The 12,050-nt window shown below is 42.2% G+C and overlaps 1 protein-coding gene across 10 annotated transcripts in view; it reads right to left on the reverse strand.

Annotated features, from left to right (window-relative positions):
* The window catches only part of LOC309372097 (membrane cofactor protein-like), a 59,522-nt gene that overhangs the window by 39,612 nt on the left and 7,860 nt on the right, over nt 1–12,050 (reverse strand). For 9 of the 10 annotated variants that reach the window (XM_081915346.1, XM_081915342.1, XM_081915347.1 and 6 more), the window contains exons 3-7: nt 11,627–11,815; nt 8,736–8,835; nt 7,388–7,473; nt 6,939–6,980; nt 6,699–6,743 (exon numbers count right to left, since the gene is read on the reverse strand). In XM_081915346.1, the coding sequence (XP_081771472.1) occupies nt 6,699–6,743; nt 6,939–6,980; nt 7,388–7,473; nt 8,736–8,835; nt 11,627–11,815 (462 nt within the window). The remainder of the gene's footprint in view (nt 1–6,698; nt 6,744–6,938; nt 6,981–7,387; nt 7,474–8,735; nt 8,836–11,626; nt 11,816–12,050) is intronic. The other variant, XM_081915341.1, reaches the window with a different exon arrangement.

Raw genomic sequence — 12,050 nt, forward strand, 5'->3', positions numbered from 1 at the left:
GCTAGTTTATTAGCGGTGCACAGATGCAGGATGCAAGATATAGAATCAATCTAGAGTGAAAACATTATGAGGACAAGTATGAATGATTTCGGATTGAAAAAAACATATATTTTTTTGCTACAAACAGGAGATTGTGTATGCAGCCTTGGTCTTTTAAAGCATTCTGTAAATAAATGTATAACCTGCAACTATAGAAATTTTTTATATCACCAAAGAAACAGGTTTAATGTAAACAGGCTCGTGTGAAAAATGTGTTATTTATGTGGCAACAAGTTTTCTTTTCTTTTCGCTGAAACAGGCTGCACCAACGGAAACATTAAGTTCCTCATATTTAAAAAGCAGTACAATTAGAGAACATAAAAGATAGCATGTGCCCTCTATAGGAGGAAACCGGGATTTATTCATTCAACAATGGTCATATCTAACACACTTAGGTAACTCTGTGCTTCTAGTGGTTGGCAAAAAAAAAAGCTAGCTAGAACACATTTCCCTCCATTTAGCCTGGTTTCCCCTTCCAGGAAAAAAAGGATTACTTTTTTTAGTACAGTAACCCATTTGTGCTATCTCACGACCAGTTTTACAATATTAGGTAAGGTAAAAGGTAAAGGACCCCTGGATGGTTAAGTTCAGTCAAAGGTGACTATAGGGTTGTGGCGCTCATCTCACTTTCAGGCCAAGGGAGCTGCCTTTGTCCACAGACAGCTTTCTGGGTCATGTGACCAGCATGACTAAACTGCTTCTGGCACAACGGAACACCGTGATGGAAACCAGAGTACATGGAAACGCCATTTACCTTCCTGCCACAGTGGTACCTATTTATCTACTTGCACTGGCATGCTTTCGAATTGCTAGGTTGGCAGGAGCTGGGACAGAACAATGGGAGCTCATTCCGTTGCGGGGATTTGAACTGCCGACCTTCCAATCGGCAAGCCCTATCCGGAAGCACCCTAAATCAGTTGTGAAGTCTGTATATCAAGTTATAAATATCTGGAAACAACTTTTTACATAACTATTAAGAGGCACTGGTTTCAATTTTGTCCCAATCTTTTAAAAATATACTTTTATTGTGCTTTCTTATATATTTTTTAGTTTCTCTTAAATGAAATAAACTCAGCTGAATGAAATCAAATATTTGTTCTTTTAAGATATGTGGACTATTAATGAACTTGACTTGATTTATTCTATGAATGTCTTCTCCAGGAGGCTTGAAATGTTATCAAACGAAAACTCGCCATGCAAGAAAATGTGTGTAAAAAATTTATGCTCTTCAAGCTTCTTTGCTCAGCCACCCGTCCCTCCTATGTTAAGCAATCATATCTGTTTGTGAAAATCTGCATGAGAATCAGCCAGCTTGCCCAGTATAAAGGCAGCATAGATATACGGTACTGTAATCCCCATAACTATTTTGGGAAGGGTAGAGGTACAGGAGCATGTATGATTCCAGTCAGGAGAACAAAGAGAATCCCTTCTCCCTCCCAAAGTCACAACTGCTACTTAATTTAATTTTCAACATTAAAATGACTTTAAAAATAATACCTTTTGATGCTAAAGTCAGCTGTGCTGTTTCCTATTTCTGCAGACCATATTTCATAAGACTGCATGGTTTAAAGTTCCTTGATTCAAGTGGCTGAACAAGCAAAAGAAAGAGGCAGGCATATAAAGAAGAAGAATGACTAAGAGCACAGAGCTATACATGCTTACTCAGAAGAAAGTTTCACAATCGGCAGTGGTCCTTACTCCCTAAATAAGGTGTTTATATTTCAGCCTAACCTTTTATTTGCCAGGTTTCAAATACGTACCTCTCTGCTGTGTTGTGCAAACACTATTTTTTGCAGAGGATGAGTTATTCTCATCTCTAGGTCAGGGAATGTATTCCAATGTATCCCGTACAGTATGTTGGATTTAAGAATACTATTACAATGAGTGGCTACAAACTGTTCTCCACCCCCTGCTTTCTACATGCTTGTAAGAAGAAGAAGAAACCCTAAAGCGTCTACAAATGCATAAGAACAGATTAAAAAAAAGTACGATTGCAACTCCCAGGCATTTGACGTGTGATTTCAGCTTTACGTGGTTGAAGGACGGCCAGTTGAAATAAAACAAATCAAATGCATGAAAGGCAGAGCTTAAAAACTCCTTTTGTGCATAGTTTTCCTGGTGTGGAAAAAGCTTTTAAGCTCTCAGACTTGCTTACTGGGCTCCGGGAGAGTCTTGTGAGTTCTTGTGAAAACTCAGATGGCCCCACAAGATTTCACAAAGCATCCCAGAGCCTGGTAAGCAAGGCAAAGAGCTTGGACCACTTGCTGCATCAGGTCTAGAAACAGTAAGGATGCTCAGAAGAAGGGGGGAGTCAAGTTTTGTTTTGTTGTACACACCATCCCTCCCCAGATGTGACCCTGACACAAGCCATGACTGAACAAAGGTGCTACAGAGAAGAAACTGGCAATGGGTTGGATATGAATATTGTGCTAAACAAGAATTTATGACCAGCTTACCTTCTTCTCTTTTCAAAAACTTTCTTTAGGAAAAAAATACCAACAGTAAGAAGAAATGCCACAACCAGAAGTGCTGAGAGATGGGGGAGAAAAGAAGGTGATGGAAACTATAAATAAAGTATTACCACAATGCAAGTGCTATATAGCACTAATTTAATTAGCAGCACTAATCTCAGGCAACAAATTGGGGAGGAGGAGCATGCAAGCCTGGGCTCACTGAAGCTTGTCCTTGTAATGCTAAACCATGGTTTAATAGTACATACAAAATTAAAGGTAAAGGTAAAGGGGCCCCTGACAATTAGGTCCAGTTGCAGACGACTCTGGGGTTGCGGTGCTCATCTTGCTTTACTGGCTGAGGAAGCCAGCGTACAGCTTCCGGGCCATGAACCAGAGCAGTGCACGGAAATGCCATTTACCTTCCCGCCAGAGCAGTACCTATTTATCTACTTGCACTTTGATGTGCTTTCAAACTGCTAGGTTGGCAGGAGCAGGGACCAAGCAACAGGAGCTCACCCCGTTGTGGGGATTCGAACTGCCAACCTTTTGATCAGCAAGCCCTAGGTTCTGTGGTTTAACCCACAGCGCCACCCACGTCCCATACAAACTTGGGTGGGGACAAACCTAGAATGCCCAGTCCCTAATCTAAATAGAAAACAATAATATTGAAAAGGAAAATAACCAGAATATTATCATTACTAAGTGGCAAAGTTTACACTTTGCTTTCAATTCAAGCCCCTACAGAGATGAAAGCATTTGTGTGTATGCATTCACTATATAGATCCACAGATTTTCGCTACAAATGTAAATTGTTCACTGTGATATTATGAAAAGTCTGAGATTCTATATTGGGATAGTCAAGGTGATGCCCTCCAGATCTTATTGGACTCTGGCTTCCATCAACCCCAGCCACCATTGCCATCCCTTGCCAATGGTAAGGGATGACTGAAGCTGCAGCTCATCAACATTTTGAGGGAACCATTTGAATGGGAATTGACATCAACTTTGCAGGGGCCTGGCCCCATCAAATATTTTATTGTGGGGGCTGAAACTCCTAGCAGTTGACTTCTATGCTGCCTTGGTCTTACTCTACATTCTTGAGTGACTACATTTAGATGCCAGTTCACTATGGTGCAATAGCCACATAATTTGGGAGAAGGAGGGAGTATCCACATAATTTATTGGCAGTGGCTACCATATGACTCCTTGTTATGGATTTTCCTCTTATGAAACAGTGTGTTCATACTGCACTATTCAGTAATGTTCCACTTTCTCACACTAGTGGGAAAAGAAAATCAGAGGAACACATAATAACTTACAGTACTATTTGCAAAGTATTTCAATCATAGTTAAAGAAATGCCTGAATAGAGTCAAACAAATGCATAATAAGATAACTTACAAATATAAAGTAGAGTTCGAAGTTGTGGTCCTTAAAATAAAATAAAATAAAAAAGAAATGTTTTTCAAAGGCCATGGGTAATGCAGGGACATGTTACTTAAGGAGATATCATTCATTATAGGACCAAATCTGCTATAAGCTGATCCTGACTTACTGATTCAAAGCAGTAGACATGGGCAGTGTCGCTTTAGAGAGAATACACACACATTTAATATAGATCTTATATACAAGATCTTATATACAGTACATATACACACATACATGCTCGCTCTCTCTCTCTCTCTCTCTCTCTCTCTCTCTCTCTCTCTCTCTCTCGGTTGCCACCTCTGCTCACTCAAACCCTTTGCCAACCCCACTTCCCCCACACCTGACCAACCCCCTTGCTTATACCCTCATAGTGTGCCCGTCCCTCACTCTAAGCCCCACCCCCTTTTAAAGGAGGCGCTTCAGAGAACCATTTGGCAAACCAGTATCTGACATGCCTCCCTTCTCCATTAAACCTCACTGCAGGCGGGTTTAATTGGGGAGGACACTCCAGAGAGAGAAAACAAAACAAAACAAAAATTCCTTCCAGTAGCACCTTAAAGACCAACTAAGTTAGTTCTTGGTATGAGCTTTCGTGTGCATGCACACTTCTTCAGATACACTGATGGACTCCAGAGAGAGGTTTGTCTAACCTTCTCCTTCTCCTTTTGGCGTAAGCCACACCATGATGACAGTGTTCCATTTTTATGTATATAGTAATACACACACACACACAGAGAGAGAGAGAGAGAGAGAGAGAGAGAGAGAGAGAGAGAGAGAGATTGTTACCGGGAAGAACAAGGATTGCAGGAGTTTGTCAGAGGATCTGGTGTCTGCACATGGAGAAGCCCAATTTAATCTCCATTCCAGACTAAGGAGCATCTATCACCATTGATCTCTCTTTAAAACCACTCTCTGTAGTGCCTCAATAGATTGTTCTTCCAAAAACATTTTAATATATTTAATGATGTGCCAGTTGCGTTCTCCGTACACACACACAAACACAGAAAACAAGTGTATCAAAGTGCTTGGTAACACAGCCTTACTACAAAGTACGATAAGCTGGAAATGAAATTAGTATGCAGCTCCAGCCTCTGAACAATACGATCACAGGTATAAAGCTTGTATTTGAAACCACTTTCACTGATATGTCAATGTAAAGGAAACAATGTAAAATAAACCCCAAAATCAATGCACATTATTGCTTCTATCATTGGAACACAGTGCAAGGGCAGCCAACCAACCACATTGGAACCAAATAACATGTAGACAAAACCTCAGATTTTGAAATCTTATGAGGCATTGAGCATGGATATTCATCCAAACACCAGGTGCAGTTCCCCAATCATTATACATAGCACTACACATTGAATACACCAGTGAATTACACATCAAAACCTTAATCTATGTTCAGTAGTCTAGTTAATTCATCTCAAGAACTTCACTCTAGTAGATTCAAAGATGTGTGGAAGAATTTAAGCAAAGAGGGTAGCAAATGGGAAACATGAATAAATACTCCTAATAATATACGATACAAGTCACAAAAGCAACTAAAATACTATGATTTCAAATTATTTCCCTAGCACCTTGACTCCAAAGCCTTCATTTGCTCCAGAAGGTATACTAAGCAGAGGGCTAGTCACCAAGACAAAGTTGTGGTGTACACTTGGCCTTCATTAATCTACGCTGGAAGAGTAGCTCCACACTTTATTCAGCAGACCTGGGATCTTGAGAATATGCACATGCACTACTTTCCACTTGGTTCCTAATATTGTCAAATCACCCAAAGCCCTATTATTTTGCAATGCTGAACCATGAGGAGAAAAAGCACCATGCATGAAGCCATATGCCACCTACTGGTAAATGCATTAGCACCCAAATGAAATCTCTCTTGCACCCTACATACCTTTACATTCATCACCAACGGTGGGAAAAGGTAATCTCACTAGCTGTGTAAATACTCTTCCACTCCTTCTAAAAAAATTAAAAAAGGAAAAGAAAAGCCCTCATGGCATAATCAAGCTCTTAAGAGGAATCCAAAAGTAAAACTCAGCCTTCTACTTTATTTAATTTATATTCCACCATTCACCCAAGGGTCCCAGGGCTGCACGCAATAGACATTAAATAGACAGGTTAATAAAAACAGAAAACAGAATAAATCAAACAATATCACATGATTATTAACAACTAGCAGCCTCATGCCCAGCATCGCACAGAAATTCTAAGAGACCTAGACACCGCTGTTGCAGCAAGATCAAATGCAGAAGAAGCTTCCCATCCTTCTCACACTGCAGCACAAAGGCATGAGATTTTTTTCACCCTTCTCCCCTCACTCTGGATGCTTTGAGTACTTGGGTTGTGTAAAATGTAGTAGTTTCTAATGTGGTTATAGCTGTAAAGTGTTTTTGTTGGGGATGGACGCCAATGCTGCAAAGGACCCTAGGTACACCTCTGTATAAAGGCTTAGCCTATGCTTGAACCCTCATTACAGCTTCTTTTTTGTTTCTGAGCAACAAGCCACATATTGAGCTGGTTTGTAGGGCGCACTATGCTAAATCTGATAGATAGATAGATAGACAGACAGATCAGATACCAACACTACGGACACGGTAAAAATCAAAGTTCTCCAAGGAGTTAACAGGTATTCAAATAATTACACTGCAGGACAAGACAGAAAGAACAGAACATTCTGAAATCCTAATAAAAGCTCTGAATTAACCATTAGTACCACAAGCGATTACAATGCTAGCTACTGAAATGAAAAAAAAAATAAATTTCCAACCTGTATTATTTGTAGCACCGCCTCCTGATGGTGGCACAGCTTGCCCTGTATAAGAGGCACATGCAGATGGATTTAAAGTTTTTGCTTTAAATGGTAATAATCAAAACTCTCAAATGAATTAACAGCTTTTAGAACAAACTGCAGAAAAAGCAAAAATAACAACATAATCCCAATAAAACCTAATTTAAAAATTCTGTGTTGACCACACAAGCTATTGCAATTAAATAATTTGTTTCTAACCTGTTGTGTTTGTACCATCTTCTGTGGGTTTCTCAATTAGCCCTGTATAAGAGGCACATACAGGCATATTTAGTTCTCGCTCTTATAAAACATTACAATTTAAAGCTTTTGCTACTCCTTAATCTAGTGTAACGGAGGGCTATGGCCTATGACATGAGTGATGCAATTAAAACTCTGTGGTTATCAAGCATATACAGATGCATGCCATATACATAAACAACAACTCTGTACCAGAGAAGATGAGTATGCCAGCTAGAAGGGTTTCCCTCTGCAATACTTCCTGGCATCCTCATATTCTTACTGCAGATATGAGAGTCTATTGGCATTTTTTTCTATGAAGAATAATGGCTTTTCCTTGGCTCCCCTTGGAGACTTTAGTTGCTGTTAGGTGGCACAATATAAGGTGGTTAGTCCTAATTAATCTGGTATCTGTCACAAGAGAATCTTACGTTGACATTCTGGAGGCTTCTGGCTCCATTCAACATGATCTTTCTTCCACTGACACTGAATAGTAGGTGATCCATTTAATGTGTACCTAAATAAAAGGAAAAGTACAAGGTGCACCTTTATAATAATAATAATAATAATTTATTTGTACCCCGCCCATCTGGCTGGGTTTCCCCAGCCACTCCCCAGCCTTTATACATAATTCTTCAGCAATTCCTTTAATAACTCATAATTTTGAAGCATGCACTTTACCGATATCAAAGAAGTTAGCTGTGCATCCTAACAGAGAGATTTTTATTGTCTCTGCATTGCAGTTTCAATGTTTTTTCCCCTATTATTCCCCATAAATGAAGGTTCTACCATCTTTGTTTATAAACGTTATTGTGAGCTATAGTTCCCAGAGTTCCCTAAGGAAGAGGAATTGATTCTTAAACCACTCTGAGAATTGTAGCTCTTTGAAAGGGGTCTCCTAACAATGCTCAGAATCCTTAACAAACCATGGTTTCCAGGATTTACACTGCTTTAGATGGACAGTGCAAATGGGCCAATGTATGGTTCATCATAGAATTCCTTATCACAGAGCAAGTGCTTCTGATATCCTGCTTCCCTCTGCTACCCTCTGTATCATCAGGCAATGCTCTGCCACTCCTGGACAGTTATGAGACCTATTAAAGTTGGCTGAAGGTCTCCCAAAACCTGAAGCTGTCTCTGTCAAGTAATGATATGTAAAAAAATACCATACAGTAAATCTTATACAATTTAGCATCAATCATCTGATAATAAAGTTGCAAAATAAACCCAACACAAGAATAAGGCAGGGCCAAGAACCCTTAACTCTGTTAGATTAACAAAAAGTTTCTCTTTGGTCTATCTCAAATGCTAGATGCCTAAATTCTTCAGAATAGCAACTTTTTTAAAAAGTGGGTAGAGGAGAGCATTACTTTCCACTTGAAGAATGTAGCATATTCAACACCTGTGGAATGTATTTTATTGCATTCTTCCTGCAAGGTCCTTTGTGAAATAGTTGACAAGGAAGTTCAGAGCTGGTTTATTTTGCAATGCACCACATTTGGTTTGCTTATTTCAGTTTACTGAGGAAAATCTTCATCCTCTCAGAATAAATAGGAACGTATCATACTTACTACCATAACATTTATGGGAGAGAGCTGTGCTTAGCTTCTCTGAAGTTTATTTTAAGAAACTACTATTGGCATGATTGCCTCAACTCTTAGGTTATTGGTTGTTGGTTTTTTTTAAAAAAAGGTAAACTATAGATTTGTTCTCCAGAATTCACCTATTAAATTTTATGTATTAATTAAGACTTGCTAACAGAGCCAAGTCAAAACGCACCCATCTTCACATGTGAAATTTACTTTTGCCAAATACAGGAGATTAGTTAGAATAACAGCATCACCATGTTCTGGTTTTCCTGGATCACCACATGATTTTCCTACAGAAAGATGAGAATTAGCATATTAGGATTATATGGATATGGCATTCATTGACAATTTGATTCATCAAATATTCTGCCCCAGGGTCAAAGGGTAACTAAGAAAGCTTATGATCTGCCTATGTTTTCAAGAAGCAGCCCCTTGCAGTGTTAGAAAAGTTGCCTTTTAAGTGAGAAGAAATTAAGAAGAACGCTGATGCAGGGTTTGGAGGTGGGTGACAGAAAATACACAAGGCTTTTAGATATAAAAAGTCCATTGAAATTAATGGCTTTAAGCACACTCAATTGCTTGACAGATCATGGAATTGCTATTGTTAAAAGGCTGTTGTTGTTCCAACCAAATCAAAAGCAAATTAAATGTATTTCAAGTCTGTGGCTATATCCATACATCACATTAAGAGTTTGGATTTGATATCCCGCCTTTCACTCCCTTTAAGGAGTCTCAAAGCGGCTAACATTCTCCTTTCCCTTCCTCCCCCACAACAAACACTCTGTGAGGTGAGTGGGGCTGAGAGACTTCAGAGAAGTGTGACTGCCCCAAGGTCACCCAGCAGCTGCATGTGGAGGAGCGGAGACGCGAACCCGGTTCCCCAGATTACGAGACTACTGCTCTTAACCCCTACACCACACTGGCTCTCCATTAAGACAGTAAACAATGCTTTAGTGGTGCATGAATATGCTGAAGCAAACAGGCTCACACACTCCACCACCACAACAGCTGGCCTGCAGTTTGCAGTGTCTTGTACCAACTATAGGTTATCCTACCTTGCTGAAAGGTAGGATAGTCAAGGTTACATGATGGGTCTTTGTTACATAGCATACTGTGGTTAATTGAAAATTACATGTGAAAAAGATCTAGGATCTAGTATACCACAAGCTTAACATGAGTCAGCAAGCAATGTGATGCAGCAGCAAAAAAAAAGCTAATGGTATTCTTGGCTACATCAACAGAAGTAACAGTCTGACCACACCTGGTGTACTGTGTCTGGTTTGGGGCACCAACATTTAAGTAAGACACTGACAAGATGCAATGTTTGCAGAGGAGGGTAGCCAAGATTATCAAGGGTCAGGAAACCAAGCCTTATGAGGAACAGTTCAGGGAGTTGGGTATGTTTAGCCTGGAAAAGAGAGACTGAGAGGAGATATGATAGCTGTATTCAAATACAGTGGTGCCCCGCAAGACGAACGCCTCGCAAGACGAAAAACCCGCTAGACGAAAGGGTTTTCCGTTTTGGAGGCGCTTCGCAAGACAAATTTCCCTATGGGCTTGCTTCGCAAGAAGAAAGCCCATAGGGAAATCTCCGGGGACCTCTTTTAAATGCTAGCGGTGGGGAGCAAAGCCTTCCCCCTCCTCCGGCCTTCAGAAGAGGTCCAGGAAGGCCGGCGGGGGCCGAAAGGCTTTCCTCCCCACCGCCAGCATTTTAAAAGCAGTCCGGGATAGCAGGGAAGCGCTTCCCGCTATCCCGGATGGCTTTTGAAGGCAGGCGGGGGGGGAGCAAAGACTTTTGCCCCCCGCCCGCCTTCAGAAGAGGTCCTGGACCTCTTCTGAAGGCAGGCGGGGGGCAAAAGTCTTTGTCCCCCCTGCCTGCCTTCCCGGGGGCTTTTAAATCGCCCTGGGGCTGTCCCGGGGCGATTTAAAAGCCCCCGGACGGCTTTTGAAGGCAGGCGGGGGGGAGCAAAGACTTTTGCCCCCCGCCAGCCTTCAGAAGAGGTCCAGGACCTCTTCTGAAGGCTGGCGGGGGGCAAAAGTCTTTGCTCCCCCCTGCCTGCCTTCCCGGGAGAGCGGAGAACGCAGCGCTGCCTTCCTGCTCTCCCGGAAAGGCAGGCAGGGGGGACAAAGACTTTTGTCCCCCGCCCGTCTTCGGAAGAGGTCCAGGACCCCTTCCGAAGGCGGGCGGGGGGCAAAAGTTTTTGTCCCCCCTGCCTGCCTAACCGGGGGCTTTTAAATCGCCCCGGGACTGTCCGGGGCGATTTAAAAGCGCCCGGACGGCTTTTGAAGGCAGGCGGGGGGGAGCAAAGACTTTTACCCCCCGCCAGCCTTCAGAAGAGGTCCTGGACCTCTTCTGAAGGCGGGCGGGCGGCAAAAGTCTTTGCTCCCCCCCACCTGCCTTCCCGGGGGCTTTTAAATCGCCCCAGGACAGTGGAGAAGTCCTCCGCTGTCCCGGGGCGATTTTAAAATTCTGGCGGGCGGCAGCGCTGCCGCCCGCCAGCATTTTAAAAACCCCGGGACAGCGGAGGACTTCTTCGCTGCTGCCCGCCAGCATTTTAAGATCGCCCCGGGACAGCGGAGAAGTCTCCGCTGTCCCGGGAAGGCAGGGGGGGGGAAGCAAAGACTTTCGCCCCCCGCCAGCCTTCAGAAGAGGTCGGGGGACAGACTGTCCCCGGACCTGGTCTGAAGGCGGTTTCCATAGGAACACATTAATTGATTTTTAATGCATTTCTATGGGAAACCGTGCTTCGCAAGACGAAAAACCCGCAAGACGAAAAGACTTGCGGAACGAATTAATTTCGTCTTGCGAGGCACCACTGTATCTAAAGGGCTGTCATGCCACACAGAGGATGAAGCAAGCTTATTTTCTCCTGCTCTGAGGGCTAGGAGCTCTCAGAGCTCTTCCAATCAGAAGCTTCACTTTGGAAGTCGAACGTTTCAGAAGTTGAACGGACTTCCAGAATGGATTCTGTTCAAATTCTGAGGTAGGGCAGTACAGTATCATACTCTTCTAAACATATTACAGATGAAAACAAGATTTCAACTGTGGTATCTTGAAGTTAATTGCAACAAGATACTGACCTTTACAAAAAGCTGGGATTTCTGTCCAAGTGTAATTCTCACGACAAGTAATAACAGGAGTTATTTCAGGGATAGTGTCGTAACCTTGGCGGCAGATATAGGCCACAGTGGTGTTGGCAATATAGTAATCCTTCCTTTGCCCTTTCTTTACTTGAGCAAATGCGGACCTTGGTGGGCTCATGCAACTGCCTGGCAACAAAAGCAGACAAAAGAATGGGGAAATGTGCTGGGAAGGATTTGACAGAGAAAGAGACTTTTCCTTTTGATTTTTGAACCTTTTGATTGCAATACTGTATTACGTGACAAATGCAGGGAACTGGCACTGTCGGCATTTTGCTGCCAGATAAATACCTTCCTGATTGCTGAGCCATTTGTGGGCTGCTGGTATTACTCTGTCATTTCAATGAGGAGCTGAGAGTCACTC

The sequence above is a fragment of the Podarcis melisellensis genome, assembly GCF_964234715.1.
Source record: "Podarcis melisellensis genome assembly, chromosome: 6".
Lineage (NCBI taxonomy): Eukaryota > Metazoa > Chordata > Lepidosauria > Squamata > Lacertidae > Podarcis > Podarcis melisellensis.